Source organism: Oncorhynchus nerka, linkage group LG23 (assembly GCF_034236695.1).
Source record: "Oncorhynchus nerka isolate Pitt River linkage group LG23, Oner_Uvic_2.0, whole genome shotgun sequence".
In the NCBI taxonomy this organism is placed as follows: Eukaryota; Metazoa; Chordata; class Actinopteri; order Salmoniformes; family Salmonidae; genus Oncorhynchus; species Oncorhynchus nerka.
The window spans coordinates 36,415,761-36,432,176 of record NC_088418.1 but is presented as its reverse complement, the minus strand read 5'-3'; the positions used below and the strand labels follow the sequence as shown (position 1 = coordinate 36,432,176).

General features: G+C 45.3%; 1 protein-coding gene across 1 annotated transcript in view; it reads left to right on the top strand.

Moving 5' to 3' along the window:
* The window catches only part of masp1 (MBL associated serine protease 1), a 67,019-nt gene that overhangs the window by 26,276 nt on the left and 24,327 nt on the right, over positions 1 to 16,416 (top strand). Inside the window, 2 exon segments of the mRNA XM_029629823.2 lie at positions 14,837 to 14,984; positions 15,786 to 15,907. Of these exon segments, the coding sequence (XP_029485683.2) occupies positions 14,837 to 14,984; positions 15,786 to 15,907 (270 nt within the window).

Genomic DNA, 16,416 nt, shown 5'->3' with positions numbered 1-16,416 from the left:
CTAGCAAACTGGCTAGGTGCTATTAGTATAGTAGAATAGTATAGTATTGTTGCTGTATTCTGATTATAGCAACCCGTTTGCTAACATAGCCATATCATTAGCCAGCAATCTAGCTGGCTAATTGGGGAAACCACATTTAACAAAGTTCTGTTTCGCAAGAAAAGGGTAACTATGTTTTTTTTAAATATGGAAAACAGCCGAACTAGCTATGCTAGGGCGAGTAAAATGGTCAGAGTGAGGTGTTCTCTCATTTGTGTCTGGAAGTAGCTAGAAAGCTAGCCAACGTTAACCAGTTAGCTTGGGTGCTTGACTGTCGTTGTAAGGTCAGAACGCTCGCATCAACCCTACTTCTCGGCCAGAGCATCCAGTGTTCGCTCTGAATTTCTCCGAGAGTGAAACACTATGAATTTCCTAACTAACAATCTGACAACGCTCTGAATTTACGAACGCCCAGAGAGCACATTGAGCGCACTCCAGATTGAATTTACAAACACATCCGAAGTCGTAAGATCTCTAACTAGGAATTTTTTATGCTTGCAAAATGTTGCATAGCAACAGCATCAACTTTCGGTAGACAGGCGTAGCACTAGTATGCGCCACTGAAAGGATACCGTTCATTTACAGTATACTAAAATGAACTAATAGTATGTAGCATATACTCATTAAGCATGTAGTATACAGTGTGTTAGTATGGGTGTTCAAAAACAGCTAAAGACTGTGTACCAGTAGATGCTAGTGGGAAGAGCTACAGGAGGACGGGCTCATTGTAATGACTGGAATGAAATGAATGGAACCATATCAAACATATAGAAAGTAGGCGTATGTCGCACGTCACTACTTCACAGGAGCAGCATTTGAACGTAAACATGACATTTTTTATCAAAATGCGTTCTTTCTGCAGAAATACCTTATGGAACATGTTAACTTTCATGTGCCTTAACAATCTTGTATTCCATCAATAAATACGACTACAATTGTTAAATTATGAGGCTAGTTTGTTTAGCCACGGAAAAAGTTTGGAACCTTCCCACTAGCTGAGATAATGGATGGGTTGGACATGCCGGGAGATGAGTTTGGATTGGTCGGCCATGTAGCGTGCGTCTGTCTGTAAAGTGAGCTCCGTTTTTGAAAGATATAACGTTATCCATCAAGAACTACAAACATTTTGCTACTTTTCTCAACAACATTGATGTCCTGAATTTAGCAGGAGCTATTGACAGATCAGTTGGAAAAAGTGATGGGCTACTTTCTGCACACGCCACGGTCAGTGTGAATGGTAGTGACTACACACAACGCTGGCTTAACAAGATGTAACTACAAACAAAACAGAGTTAAATGGTTATAGTCTGCCGTGAAGCGGTCATCCATGTAAGATACATTTCAGACAAGTTTATAATTTTGTCAGAAAGTAATTTTTATTGCAAGGTACTGTTAGTAGGCTAGCAAACTTTAACTTGATGGCTCGCTAGCTAACGTTCCGTGTATGATCTGTGTAGTAATATTATTCAAATCAATTGTAGCCTAATGTTAGCTAGCTAACATTGAACCTAGTATGTTAGCTTTAGCTACCTGCAGATTCATACTACAGCTGTGACAATGATTGTATTGGTAGTAGTATGAGTTGGGATTATGCCAGTTCATTGTTGAGCTAGCTAGCTACAACCCTTCCTGACTGGATGCTCACTCCAGCCCGGCAAGTGCGGGAAGCTGGCACAGGACGCACTGGGCTGTGAAGGCGCACTGGAGACCTGTTGCGTGGGACCGGGCTGATGACATGCACCTCAGCACGCTCTCAACGCCAGCAACTCTCTCCGGAATCTTGCGTCGAGCTCCTCACTCGACTCCCTGACTGGCTCTGGTTCACTCCTCGGCTCCATCGACTGCTCCATGTGCCTCCCCAAAAAACAATTTATTGTGGTTTCTGTGGCCTTCCTCCCCGACGTCGTTGCTGTCCTCTCATGCTCCTAGGCGACTCCCGCCAAGGAAGGCGATCCTGTCCTGCCAGGATTTCCTCCCAAGTCCAGGAGACTTCCTCCTCCTGGGCACGCTGCTTGGTCCTTTGTTGGTGGGATCTTCTGTCACGGTTGTCGTAATGAGTAGACCAAGGCACAGCGTCGTATGCGTACATTCCTCTGATTGGGAACCATATCAGGCCACCATAGAAATATAAAAACACCTAGATGACCCACCCAAGTCACTATCACGCCCCAACCAACACAGAGAAAAAACAGCTTACTATGGTCAGGGTGTGACAGCCATCTATTTTATTTCATGAACATGTGAACATGTCGAGACAATATTGACCCACTAGATGTGGCTGGGGGGTGGTTATACCATTTCCTTGACATGACCCATCAATTTAGACAAGTGTGTCGGGTAAGCGTCATCTAATATTGATTAAATATTGATAAAATGTGACAATACATTTAGATTTTATTTGATTTAGCATGTGTTGAACACACGGCCTCACATGTTAATCCTTAAAGAGATGGGTGGGACTAAGGTTTAAGAGGATGTGAACAATGCTGAATGGGCGCAGATAAAGAAAAGCTCTCCAGTAGGTGTACCATCTATATACTGTTGTTCCTCCTTTTAAAAGTTGTGAGCTTGCACCACGGGACTTAGAGGTACCCAGCGTCACGACTTCATTACTCCAGACCACCACAAGGGGGTGATTTGCAATTCATATATACTGTAAAAAACAACAACAATGCATATCTAACTCCCTTCATCTCTATTAATCTGAAGACACAGGATAGTATTTCAATGAGATACTTAATTTCAACCAGTGGAGAATGTGAAAAGCTTTATTGAAAGAAATGCATTATCCAGGTGTTATAAATACATAAATGCATTATAGTTATGATAATTGTAAAGTTATAAATACAAGTTCAATCTCTACTTCAATGCACATATGGTGTGCATTATAAAACGAGGAAGAAAGACGAGGTGGGGAGAGAGGTGTAGACAGAAAGGGAAAGAAGTAAGAACAGCGGCAGAGAGCATGTGATTCATGAATTACAGTGCTACCCTAATATGCTCTTAGTTCATCACAATTGTGGTGTCTCCTAATCAGTCTTGGGCCCCCAGTTGGCCCGAAGGTTATCTCAAGAGCGGGTGAGGTGGCGATGACAGGACTGGCTTCCTCTCTCAAACTCGAGAGAGCATGATTACACCTTGTTCTTTTTTTTCAGTCATCTTAAATCAGGATGCAAAACTGACCTTGGATCATTAACTCTGGGACTACTACATCTCTCTCTCTATTTCAATGTAAAGCATCTCTTTAATAATACTTCCTGTTGATCCGACCAAGTGACCTATGATCATGCTGTGCCCTGTGTGTCAACCAGTTCAGATTGTGGAGGGGTTCACCAGAACAGCTGATATAACCTAGAGAATTTAGGGAGAAGGGGGAGAGGGATGAAGTGAAGAAGAGAGACTGTTATTGTGTGAGTGTGGTCTCACCTGGTGTCCACTCTAAGTGGCTACAGAGTACTTTATGCTGGAAAACAGACACATGAGGACAAACAATAGAAGATAATGTCAATAGAAGATACTGTATGTGACGCAGACACCTATCGGAGTGTACCTGAAACACTTAAATATATAGGGCTATGTGTCTCACAACTTGGTTATTGCAAGGCTAACCCCCAGGGAAATCATGACTTGACAGAACAGATATTCCAGTGAAAATGGCTGTGTTTGTGGTGTAAATCTGAAAATTAGCAGGTGACATTGAAGTTTTTTTATTTATTAATGCATGTGAGACAGGTTCCATGTAAAAAAAAAGAGACAGGCATAGATGGAGAAAAAGAACACAGAACAGTTTAATTACCTCTGGTTATGGACACTTGCCAGCAATAAAGTTTCCACGGCCTGTTCCTGGGACATTTAAGTCATTTACATTTACATTTAAGTCATTTAGCAGACGCTCTTATCCAGAGCGACTTACAAATTGGTGCGTTCACCTTAAGACATCCAGTGGAACAGCCACTTTACAATAGTGCATCTAAATCTTTTAAGGGGGGGTGAGAAGGATTACTTTATCCTATCCTAGGTATTCCTGAAAGAGGTGGAGTTTCAGGTGTCTCCGGAAGGTGGTGATTGACTCCGCTGTCCTGGCGTCGTGAGGGAGTTTGTTCCACCATTGGGGGGCCAGAGCAGCGAACAGTTTTGACTGGGCTGCGCGGGAACTGTACTTCCTCAGTGGTAGGGAGGCGAGCAGGCCAGAGGTGGATGAACGCAGTGCCCTTGTTTGGGTGTAGGGCCTGATCAGAGCCTGGAGGTACTGAGGTGCCGTTCCCCTCACAGCTCCGTAGGCAAGCACCATGGTCTTGTAGCGGATGCGAGCTTCAACTGGAAGCCAGTGGAGAGAGCGGAGGAGCGGGGTGACGTGAGAGAACTTGGGAAGGTTGAACACCAGACGGGCTGCGGCGTTCTGGATGAGTTGTAGGGGTTTAATGGCACAGGCAGGGAGCCCAGCCAACAGCGAGTTGCAGTAATCCAGACGGGAGATGACAAGTGCCTGGATTAGGACCTGCGCCGCTTCCTGTGTGAGGCAGGGTCGTACTCTGCGGATGTTGTAGAGCATGAACCTACAAGAACGGGCCACCGCCTTGATGTTAGTTGAGAACGACAGGGTGTTGTCCAGGATCACGCCAAGGTTCTTAGCGCTCTGGGAGGAGGACACAATGGAGTTGTCAACCGTGATGGCGAGATCATGGAACGGGCAGTCCTTCCCCGGGAGGAAGAGCAGCTCCGTCTTGCCGAGGTTCAGCTTGAGGTGGTGATCCGTCATCCACACTGATATGTCTGCCAGACATGCAGAGATGCGATTCGCCACCTGGTCATCAGAAGGGGGAAAGGAGAAGATTAATTGTGTGTCGTCTGCATAGCAATGATAGGAGAGACCATGTGAGGTTATGACAGAGCCAAGTAACTTGGTGTATAGCGAGACAGTGAACATCTGTCAATATCTTCATTTTCGACCCCTTGATCAGCTCGCTCTCTGAAAGTAAAGAAAACAGCGTATTTTTTATAGATATGAAAACAATAACTGAGATATTCAATCTAAAGCAGCAGATGTCATTTTTAGGATACGTCAATACAGCCCAGTGCTGCTTACCTGAGATGCCATCTTCATAGGTGTCCACTTTGACTTCCTTTGTGTCGGAAAAAAGTTGCTTTCAGAACAATTATTTTTTATTGAAAATAAATAAGGTTTTGCTCTCGACAAAAAGACACAAATGTACCTCCATAGCATATAACAATTTGCCTGTGAATAACCACACCTTCATACAAACGTGCAGAATTCTTGATGCACAACCAAAACTGCTGTCATATCCTGCCAGCACGCCCACAAGCGAGCCACTCAGGAGCAGAACGATGACGCGTGGAAGAGGGAATGAGATGGGAACAGAAATTTGTTGCAAGTTGGGGAGGAGGGCTAATAGCTGAACAATAGACAATTCAACCTTTACTAAAGAATAGTCTAATAGCCAAGCTAGGTGTGAACCCCCCCCCTCCTATCACAGACCAGATTTGCCCTAACGACCAAGGGGTAGCTTGCTACTCAATGTAATAAAGCACTGACTTTTCAAATAAGTTACCTTACACGTTATGTTGGCTGACAATTTGTTAGCTACGCTGTCCTTGCGAACCACATAGCATATCATTACTGCAGTATGTACCGGTATGTTAGCTAGCTACCTAATGTTAGTGGTTATACATCAAACTTGCCTGTATATTAACTATAGGCTATCTAACTACCCACTTGATTATTCTGGTAATTCTTAGTTTAGCTAAATGGCATAGTCGTTGTGCTTTCTCAATGGACTTTCGGGTGCTTTCGTAAATTCGCTCTGGCTATCTATGCGCTGGACAATAGAACGAGTCAAAACGGCTTAAGAACATTGGCTGAACTGGAACACTAGCGCGAGCCCATAGCAAATGAATGGAATCAAACTTTCGCATGAGCCTGTTTTGAAAAAATGTATCCCCTTTTTGTTACCGCTACAATCTGTTCGTCGGACGAAATTGGGAAAAAACTACTTGTGTAGAAAGTAAACATCCGCACCTCAATGGTGTCAACTGTGTGCTTATGTTTGCGTAATCAAAATGTAGGGAAATAATAAAAACTTCGGACTATTTCTGGTCTAGCGATCTATGACAAACGAGCTCGCTGCCCAGACATACATAATTAGAGATTATCCTGATTTAAAATGGTGCCCGTGTAACAGTTTTGCTTCCGTCCCTCTACTCGCCAATACCTGGGCTCGAACCAGGGACCCTCTACACACATAGATAAAAGCCACCCTCGAAGTATCGTTACCCATCGCTCCACAAAAGACACGGCCCTTGCAGAACAAGGGGAATAACTACTTCCAGGTCTCAGAGCGAGTGATGTCACCGATTGAAACACTATTAGCACGTACCCTGCTAACAGGCAAGCCATTTCACACTGGTTACACCCGACTTGAAAAAAATCTAAATATGCTCTTTGCGAGATATTTGGCGAAATAGAAAGACATGCTGGGAAATATGGTCTCCACGGCGGATGTAGAAAGTAAACATCCGCACCTCGATGGTGTTAACTGTGCTTATGTCTGTGTAATGAAAAGTAGGGAAAAAATAGAAACTTCTGACTATTTATGGTCTAGCGATCGATGCGCGAGTGACGTCACCAATTGAAGCGCTATAATATTAATCAAATTAATTAAGCCAAATTTCTTTATCAATCCCATATACTATCTTATTACAAAAAAAGGTTTTAAATTCTCTGGTAATGACAATACGGAATACTATCAAATGCTTCTCAGATGCCCTCTCGTGGTCAAACTAGCAATAACTTGCAGTAACAGAAGAAATGGCTGAGAATTAAATGATGTGCCACAGAATGCTGCAGCAGCACGCAAGGTGTGCCACAGTATGACACAACTTTTAAATCAAATCAAATCAAATTGTATTTGTCACATACACATGGTTAGCAGATGTTAATGCGAGTGTAGCGAAATGCTTGTGCTTCTAGTTCCGACAATGCAGTAATAACCAACAAGTAATCTAGCTAACAATTCCAAAACGACTACCTTATAGACACAAGTGTAAGGGGATAAAGAATATGTACATAAAGATATATGAATGAGTGATGGTACAGAGCGGCATAGGCAAGATACAGTAGATGGTATTGAGTGCAGTATATACATATGAGATGAGTATGTAAACAAAGTGGCATAGTTAAAGTGGCTAGTGATACATGTATTACATAAAGATGCAGTAGATGATATAGAGTACAGTATATACATATACATATGAGATGAATAATGTAGGGTATGTAAACATTATATTAGGTAGCATTGTTTAAAGTGACTAGTGATATATTTTACATCGTTTCCCATCAATTCCCATTATTAAAGTGGCTGGAGTTGAGTCAGTGTGTTGGCAGCAGCCACTTAATGTTAGTGGTGGCTGTTTAACAGTCTGATGGCCTTGAGATAGAAGCTGTTTTTCAGTCTCTCGGTCCCAGCTTTGATGCACCTGTACTGACCTCGCCTTCTGGATGATAGAGGGGTGAACAGGCAGTGGCTCGGGTGGTTGTTGTCCTTGATGATCTTTATGGCCTTCCTGTGACATTGGGTGGTGTAGGTGTCCTGGAGGGCAGGTAGTTTGCCCCCGGTGATGCGTTGTGCAGACCTCACTACCCTCTGGAGAGCCTTACGGTTGTGGGCGGAGCAGTTGCCGTACCAGGCAGTGCCACTGTAGGCGTACAGAAGCCCATTATCAGCAACCATCGCTCCTGTGTTCCAGTGCCACATTGTGTTAGCTAATCCAAGTTTATAATTTTCAAAGGCTAATTGATCATTAGAAAACCCTTTTGCAATTATGTTAGCACAGCTGAAAAACTGTTGTTCTGATTAAATAAGCAATAAAACTGTGCGCCTTTAGACGAGTTGAGTATCTGGAGCATCAGCATTTGTGTGTTTGATTACAGGCTCAAAATGTCTAGAAACAAATAACTTTCTGCTGAAACTCTTCAGTCTATTCTTGTTCTGAGAAATGAAGGCTATTCCATGCGAGAAATCAGCAAGAAACTGAAGATCTGGTACAACGCTGTGTACTACTCCCTTCACTGAACAGAGCAAACTGGCCCTAACCAGAATAAAAAGAGTGGGAGGCCCTGGTGCACAACTGAGCAAGAGGACAAGTACATTAGAGTGTCTAGTTTGAGAAGCAGACGCCTCACAAGTCCTTAACTGGCAGCTTCTTGAAATAGTACCCGCAAAACACCAGTCTCAACGTCAACAGTGAAGAGGTGACTCCGGGATGCTGGCCTTCTAGGCAGAGTTGCAAAGCAAAAGCCATATCTCAAGTCACTCTGTATATTTTGAAACTTGTAAGCTTTTAGTCTATACCTGTTGTTTACGAATCATGTTACAAGTACATTTTGATTTGTTTCTAACATAACAGTCTGATATGACAGACTTCAATTGAAAATATAAATCAAATTATTTCATGAGTTGGAGTATCAATTATGCAAATACTATGCAAAGTTTGCAGAAACACATTTTTCATGTACTCGTTTCTACTGAAAATAGGGTTAGTAAAGCAGCTGATTTGTCATGAGTTTCATCCTAGTGCTTGAAGTGAACAGGATGGAGCTGTGTTGACTAATCATACATGTCCTTTCAACAAAAAAATCCTGTTAATGTGAGATGATTCAGTAAGTGTCTGACTTATTTGGTTAAAAAGTTTCTGTGGAAAGTAAGCAAGGAGAGCACATTTTTCCGTTTTGGAGATTTCAAATAGAAGAGCTTCCATTCACACTGAAAGGTGACTTCCGACCTGTGTGGCTCAGAACACTTTTAAGTAATCTGATCTGATTAATCCTTAACAACACTATCAACAAAGCAGGTCCCACAGGCCCTAGTTTTGCCGCACCTACACTGCTCAAGCATCTTTGATCCCCAAAGCAATAGCTGCAGTGAATTCTAAAGTGTGATTAACCTTGCTTGATTGACTTTTGGCATTTGTACATTTGCACTACTTGCATTTTGCACTTATCGTCAGTGGTGGAAAAAGTACCCAATTGTCATACTTGAGTAAAAGTAAAGATACCTTAGTAGAAAATGACTCAAGTGAAAGTCACCCAGTAAAGTACATTTACATTACATTTAAGTCATTTAGCAGACGCTCTTATCCAGAGTGACTTACAAATTGGTGCTTTCACCTTATGACATCCAGTGGAACAGCCACTTTACAATAGTGCATCTAGGTCTTTTAAGGGGGTGAGAAGAATTACTTTATCCTATCCTAGGTATTCCTTAAAGAGGTGGGGTTTCAGGTGTCTCCGGAAGGTGGTGATTGACTCCGCTGTCCTGGCGTCGTGAGGGAGTTTGTTCCACCATTGGGGGGCCAGAGCAGCGAACAGTTTTGACTGGGCTGAGCGGGAACTGTACTTCCTCAGTGGTAGGGAGGCGAGCAGGCCAGAGGTGGATGAACGCAGTGCCCTTGTTTGGGTGTAGGGCCTGATCAGAGCCTGGAGGTACTGAGGTGCCGTTCCCCTCACAGCTCCGTAGGCAAGCACCATGGTCTTGTAGCAGATGCGAGCTTCAACTGGAAGCCAGTGGAGAGAGCGGAGGAGCGGGGTGACGTGAGAGAACTTGGGAAGGTTGAACACCAGACGGGCTGCGGCGTTCTGGATGAGTTGTAGGGGTTTAATGGCACAGGCAGGGAGCCCAGCCAACAGCGAGTTGCAGTAATCCAGACGGGAGATGACAAGTGCCTGGATTAGGACCTGCGCCGCTTCCTGTGTGAGGCAGGGTCGTACTCTGCGGATGTTGTAGAGCATGAACCTACAGGAACGGGCCACCGCCTTGATGTTATTTGAGAACGACAGGGTGTTGTCCAGGATCACGCCAAGGTTCTTAGCGCTCTGGGACGAGGACACAATGGAGTTGTCAACCGTGATGGCGAGATCATGGAACGGGCAGTCCTTCCCGGGAGGAAGAGCAGCTCCGTCTTGCCGAGGTTCAGCTTGAGGTGATGATCCGTCATCCACACTGATATGTCTGCCAGACATGCAGAGATGCGATTCGCCACCTGGTCGTCAGAAGGGGGAAAGGAGAAGATTAATTGTGTGTCGTCTGCATAGCAATGATAGGAGAGACCATGTGAGGTTATGACAGAGCCAAGTGACTTGGTGTATAGCGAGAATAGGAGAGGGCCTAGAACAGAGCCCTGGGGGACACCAGTGGTGAGAGCACGTGGTGAGGAGACGGATTCTCGCCACGCCACCTGGTAGGAGCGACCTGTCAGGTAGGACGCAATCCAAGCGTGGGCCTCGCCAGAGATGCCCAACTCGGAGAGGGTGGAGAGGAGGATCTGATGGTTCACAGTATCGAAGGCAGCCGATAGGTCTAGAAGGATGAGAGCAGAGGAGAGAGAGTTAGCTTTAGCAGTGCGGAGCGCCTCCGTGATACAGAGAAGAGCAGTCTCAGTTGAATGACTAGTCTTGAAACCTGACTGATTTGGATCAAGAAGGTCATTCTGAGAGAGATAGCGGGAGAGCTGGCCAAGGACGGCACGTTCAAGAGTTTTGGAGAGAAAAGAAAGAAGGGATACTGGTCTGTAGTTGTTGACATCGGAGGGATCGAGTGTAGGTTTTTTCAGAAGGGGTGCAACTCTCGCTCTCTTGAAGACGGGAGGGACGTAGCCAGCGGTCAGGGATGAGTTGATGAGCGAGGTGAGGTAAGGGAGAAGGTCACCGGAGATGGTCTGGAGAAGAGAGGAGGGGATAGGGTCAAGCGGGCAGGTTGTTGGGCGGCCGGCCGTCACAAGACGCGAGATGTCATCTGGAGAGAGAGGGGAGAAAGAGGTCAGAGCACAGGGTAGGGCAGTGTGAGCAGAACCAGCGGTGTCGTTTGACTTAGCAAACGAGGATCGGATGTCGTCGACCTTCTTTTCAAAATGGTTGACGAAGTCATCTGCAGAGAGGGAGGAGGGGGAGGGGGAGGAGGATTCAAGAGGGAGGAGAAGGTGGCAAAGAGCTTCCTAGGGTTAGAGGCAGATGCTTGGAATTTAGAGTGGTAGAAAGTGGCTTTAGCAGCAGAGACAGAGGAGGAAAATGTAGAGAGGAGGGAGTGAAAGGATGCCAGGTCCGCAGGGAGGCGAGTTTTCCTCCATTTCCGCTCGGCTGCCCGGAGCCCTGTTCTGTGAGCTCGCAATGAGTCGTCGAGCCACGGAGCGGGAGGAGGACCGAGCCGGCCTGGAGGATAGGGGACATAGAGAGTCAAAGGATGCAGAAAGGGAGGAGAGGAGGGTTGAGGAGGCAGAATCAGGAGATAGGTTGGAGAAGGTTTGAGCAGAGGGAAGAGATGATAGGATGGAAGAGGAGAGAGTAGCGGGGGAGAGAGAGCGAAGGTTGGGACGGCGCGATACCATCCGAGTAGGGGCAGTGTGGGAAGTGTTGGATGAGAGCGAGAGGGAAAAGGATACAAGGTAGTGGTCGGAGACTTGGAGGGGAGTTGCAATGAGGTTAGTGGAGGAACAGCATCTAGTAAAGATGAGGTCGAGCGTATTGCCTGCCTTGTGAGTAGGGGGAAGGTGAGAGGGTGAGGTCAAAAGAGGAGAGGAGTGGAAAGAAGGAGGCAGAGAGGAATGAGTCAAAGGTAGACGTGGGGGAGGTTAAAGTCGCCCAGAACTGTGAGAGGTGAGCCGTCCTCAGGAAAGGAGCTTATCAAGGCATCAAGCTCATTGATGAACTCTCCGAGGGAACCTGGAGGGCGATAAATGATAAGGATGTTAAGCTTGAAAGGGCTGGTAACTGTGACAGCATGGAATTCAAAGGAGGCGATAGACAGATGGGTAAGGGGAGAAAGAGAGAATGACCACTTGGGAGAGATGAGGATCCCGGTGCCACCACCCCGCTGACCAGAAGCTCTCGGGGTGTGCGAGAGCACATGGGCGGACGAAGAGAGAGCAGTAGGAGTAGCGGTGTTGTCTGTGGTGATCCATGTTTCCGTCAGAGCCAAGAAGTCGAGGGACTGGAGGGAGGCATAGGCTGAGATGAACTCTGCCTTGTTGGCCGCAGATCGGCAGTTCCAGAGGCTACCGGAGACCTGGAACTCCACGTGGGTCGTGCGCGCTGGGACCACCAGATTAGGGTGGCCGCGGCCATGCGGTGTGGAGCGTTTGTATGGTCTGTGCAGAGAGGAGAGAACAGGGATAGACAGACACATAGTTGACAGGCTAGAGAAGAGGCTACGCTAATGCAGAGGAGATTGGAATGACAAGTGGACTACACGTCTCGAATGTTCAGAAAGTTAAGCTTACGTAGCAAGAATCTAATGGACTAAAATGATTAAAATGATACAGTACTGCTGAGGTAGGCTAGCTGCGTTGTTGACACTACCCTAATCAAGTCGTTCCGTTGAGTGTGAAGTTTCTACAATGCTGCTTTTCGGGGGCTCGCTGGCTAGCTAGCAGTACAATTTGTCTAAAATTCTAAAAGTATTTAGTTTTAAATATACTTAAGTATAAAAGTAAAAGTATAAATCATTTCAAATTCCTTATATTAAGCAAAGCTTTTTAATTTATGGATAGCCAGGTGCACACTCCAACACTCAGACATAGTTCACCAGCAAAGAATTTGTGTTTTGTGGGTCTGTTAGTTCTCCAGATCAGTGGCAATACCCCAAAAGACGACTTAAGTACTTTACACCACTGCTTATCGTACTTGCACCTTTCCACTTGCACCTGTAGCATTATATGGTTTTATATTGTGTTATTTATACCTGCCTTTATACACTGCTCAAAAAACACTAAAATAACACATCCTAGATCTGAATGAATGAAATATTCTTATGAAATACTTTAAAAAAATACAAAATCACACAAAAATTATCAATGGAAATCAAATGTATCAACCCATGGAGGTCTGGATTTGGAGTCACACTCAAAATTAAAGTGGAAAATCAGACTACAGGCTGATCCAACTTTGATGTAATGTCCTTAAAACAAGTCAAAATTAGGCTCAGTAGTGTGTGTGGCCTCCACGTGCCTGTATGACCTCCCTACAACGCCTGGGCATGCTCCTGAACAGCCAACTCCTGGACAGTCTGTGGTGCAACGTGGCGTTGGTGGATGGAGCGAGACATGATGTCCCAGATGTGCTCAATTGGATTCAGGTCTGGGGAACGGGCGGGCCAGTCCATAGCATCAATGCCTTCCTCTTGCAGGAACTGCTGACACACTCCAGCCACATGAGGTCTAGCATTGTCTTGCATTAGGAGGAACCCAGTTCCAACCGCACCAGCATATGGTCTCACAAGGAGTCTGAGGATCTCATCTCGGTACCTAATGGCTATCAGGATACCTCTGGCGAGCACATGGAGGGCTGTGCGGCCCCCTCAAAGAATTGCCACCTAACACCATGACTGACCCACCGCCAAACCGGTCATGCTGGAGGATGTTGCAGGCAGCAGAACGTTCTCCACGGCGTCTCCAGACTCTGTCACGTCTGTCACGTGCTCAGTGTGAACCTGCTTTCATCTGTGAAGAGCACAGGGCGCCAGTGGCGAATTTGCCAATCTTGGTGTTCTCTGGCAAATGAAAAACATCCTGCACGGTGTTGGGCTGTAAGCACAACCCCCACCTGTGGACGTCGAGCCCTCATACCACCCTCATGGAGTCTGTTTCTGAGGTGTTTGAGCAGACACATGCACATTTGTGGCCTGCTGGAGGTAATTTTGCAGGGCTCTGGCAGTGCTCCTCCTGCTCCTCCTTGCACAAAGGCGGAGGTAGCGGTCCTGCTGCTGGGTTGTTGCCCTCCTACGGCCTCCTCCACGTCTCCTGATGTACTGGCCTGTCTCCTGGTAGCGCCTCCATGCTCTGGACACTATTGCACTTCTGGGACAATGAACTGAACTGAACTGGTCATACCAAACGTTCAAACTAAGATTTAGGTACATCATTTATCTGTAAACAACAGCCATTCACTACCACAGTTTATCATTTAATTACCATGTGAAGGCAATTAACATACATTTGTTGACCCACTGATCTGTATACAGTATATGTGAGCCAATTTAGCCAAACCATTAAAAAAAATGTAGGTGATAAAATCCCAGCCAATGTTTCAGCATCAGAGAGCAGCACACACACACACACACAGCTGGCTTAGCCTCTGCTCCTAAAAGCCGTTATACCATTCGCCAAGAATAACCAACCAGACCAGGCTAGCCCAGGCCAGACCATGGCCAAATCAGACAGGGTCACATTGGGCTTTCCCACCACTCAGCCACAGCCACAGCTTTGGAAAATCTGGAACGCTTAGATTTTACAACCGAGCCAGTCAATGTCGCCTCACAACGTGCACACAATTAATCAACTTATACTGAAGGAGACTTGGGAGGGATGACTGCAAGCCAAAGCTGATTGAATTACTGTATTAGTGTTTCTTTGGAAGGGTTTGGGTAGGTTATTTGGTCATGGGGTTGTGTAGTAATGATGATAATGAGATGAAGAGGAGGAGGATCGATGACCATGACAGTGATGATTGTAGTGATGACGACTATGATGATGGTCATGATAAAAGTGAGACACCTTGATGAGACCTGCATCCGGACTTTCCTGCCTGCATCCGGTCTTTCTCTCCCCGCTTGACCACCTCCCTCAGATGACCACTCAAGGCATTAACCTTCTAATGACTGTCCATCTCATGATGCTGTGATGTTGTTTTTCTAAATTACGTGTATTGTTTTGTGCTTTGAAGCGCTTTGAGATTCTTTGAAAAGCACTGTATGAATTATGATGATGAAGTGGTGGTGTGTTTGACCTGCAGATCCAGGCTGGAGAGAAGGAGTATGGTCCGTTCTGTGGTGACCGGCCACCAGGCAAGATCCAGACAGAGAGCAACAAGGTCCAGGTGTTCTTCCACAGTGATAACTCTGGAGAGAACATCGGCTGGAGGCTCTCCTACACCTCTTCAGGTCAGCCTCACTCTAAATATTCATATGTCATTGTGTCCACTTTTCCAAAAATGCTACGTTTTTAACTCTGTTGAATGTCTTCATTTGTGTGAAGGAAGAAGGGGAAACATTAGTTGCGTATCAAATTGCACCCTAATCACTATTTAGTGCTCTATTTTTGACCAGGGCCCATGACTTCTCCCAACCATGTACATCTAAAAGGGTTGGGATAGGCATTACGTACACTCAGAGGGTTTTTCGGCTTGTCCCCATAGGGCAAGGCTGCCCAATTCCGATTCTGGAGGGCCGAAACACTTCTGGTTTTCATCCTCTCCTTCTAATCAGGGACTGATTCAGACCTGGGACAGCAGGTGAGTGCAATTGACTTCCAGGTAGAAACAAGAACCAGAAGTATTTTTCTGCTCTCCAGGACTGGAATTGGGCAGCCCTGCCATAGGGGAACCTTTTATCGTTCTAGCCTGTGTTTTGTGTTTTCCTCTGTGTTTTCTAAAATTATTGTAACTTTCACAAAATGCCATGGTTTTCCAGAACATTCCTAGAACACTAGAGAGAATAAGCAGAAAATTCAGAGTCGTCCAACCAGGATAAAAAATGAAAGAAATACCACTTCACTGATGGTTTTGGTCTAGCCACCCCAACAAAACATGTGGAAATGAACACACGCGCAATACAAGTAGAATACAACAATGGAAATTATAAAACTGTAATATCTTAAATAATCAATGAGTTAATGAAGTCCGTTCTAAGCAAATAAATAGTTTCCTGGTCTAATTATCTAGCCTGTATCCTGTTTGTTTTCAGGAAGGAGTCAGTGTCCCGTCCCTGTGAAGCCCCTCTATGGCCAGCTGGATCCGGTCCAGATCCAGTACTCCTTCAAAGACCACGTCCTGGTATCCTGTGACCCAGGATACAGACTGATAAGGGTGAGACTGACAGACAGGTTGGGACCAAACACTCTTGTTAAAGTCTTGTTCTCCACTGTAACAATACTCTTTATTTATATGAAGGAATGACCATCTGGCAACCACCCAGTCACCATGGTGAGAAAAACTATACTCTTGAAGATATCAATCTGCATGTTTGACAGTACCAGTCAAACGTTTGGACACACCTACTCATTCAAGGGCTTTTCTTTATTTGTACTATTTTCTACATTATAGAATAATAGTGAATAAATCAACACTATGAAATAACACATATGGAATCATGTAGTTACCAAAAAAGTGTAAAACAAATTATTCAAGATTCTTCAAAGTAGCCTTTGCCTTGATGACAGCTTTGTACACTCTTGGCATTCTCTCAACCAGCTTCACCTGAAATGCTTTTCCAACAGTCTTGAAGCAGTTCCCACATATGCTGAGCACTTGTTGGCTGCTTTTCCTTCACTCTGTGGTCCAACTCATCCCAAACCATCTCAGGACAATAAATTAGC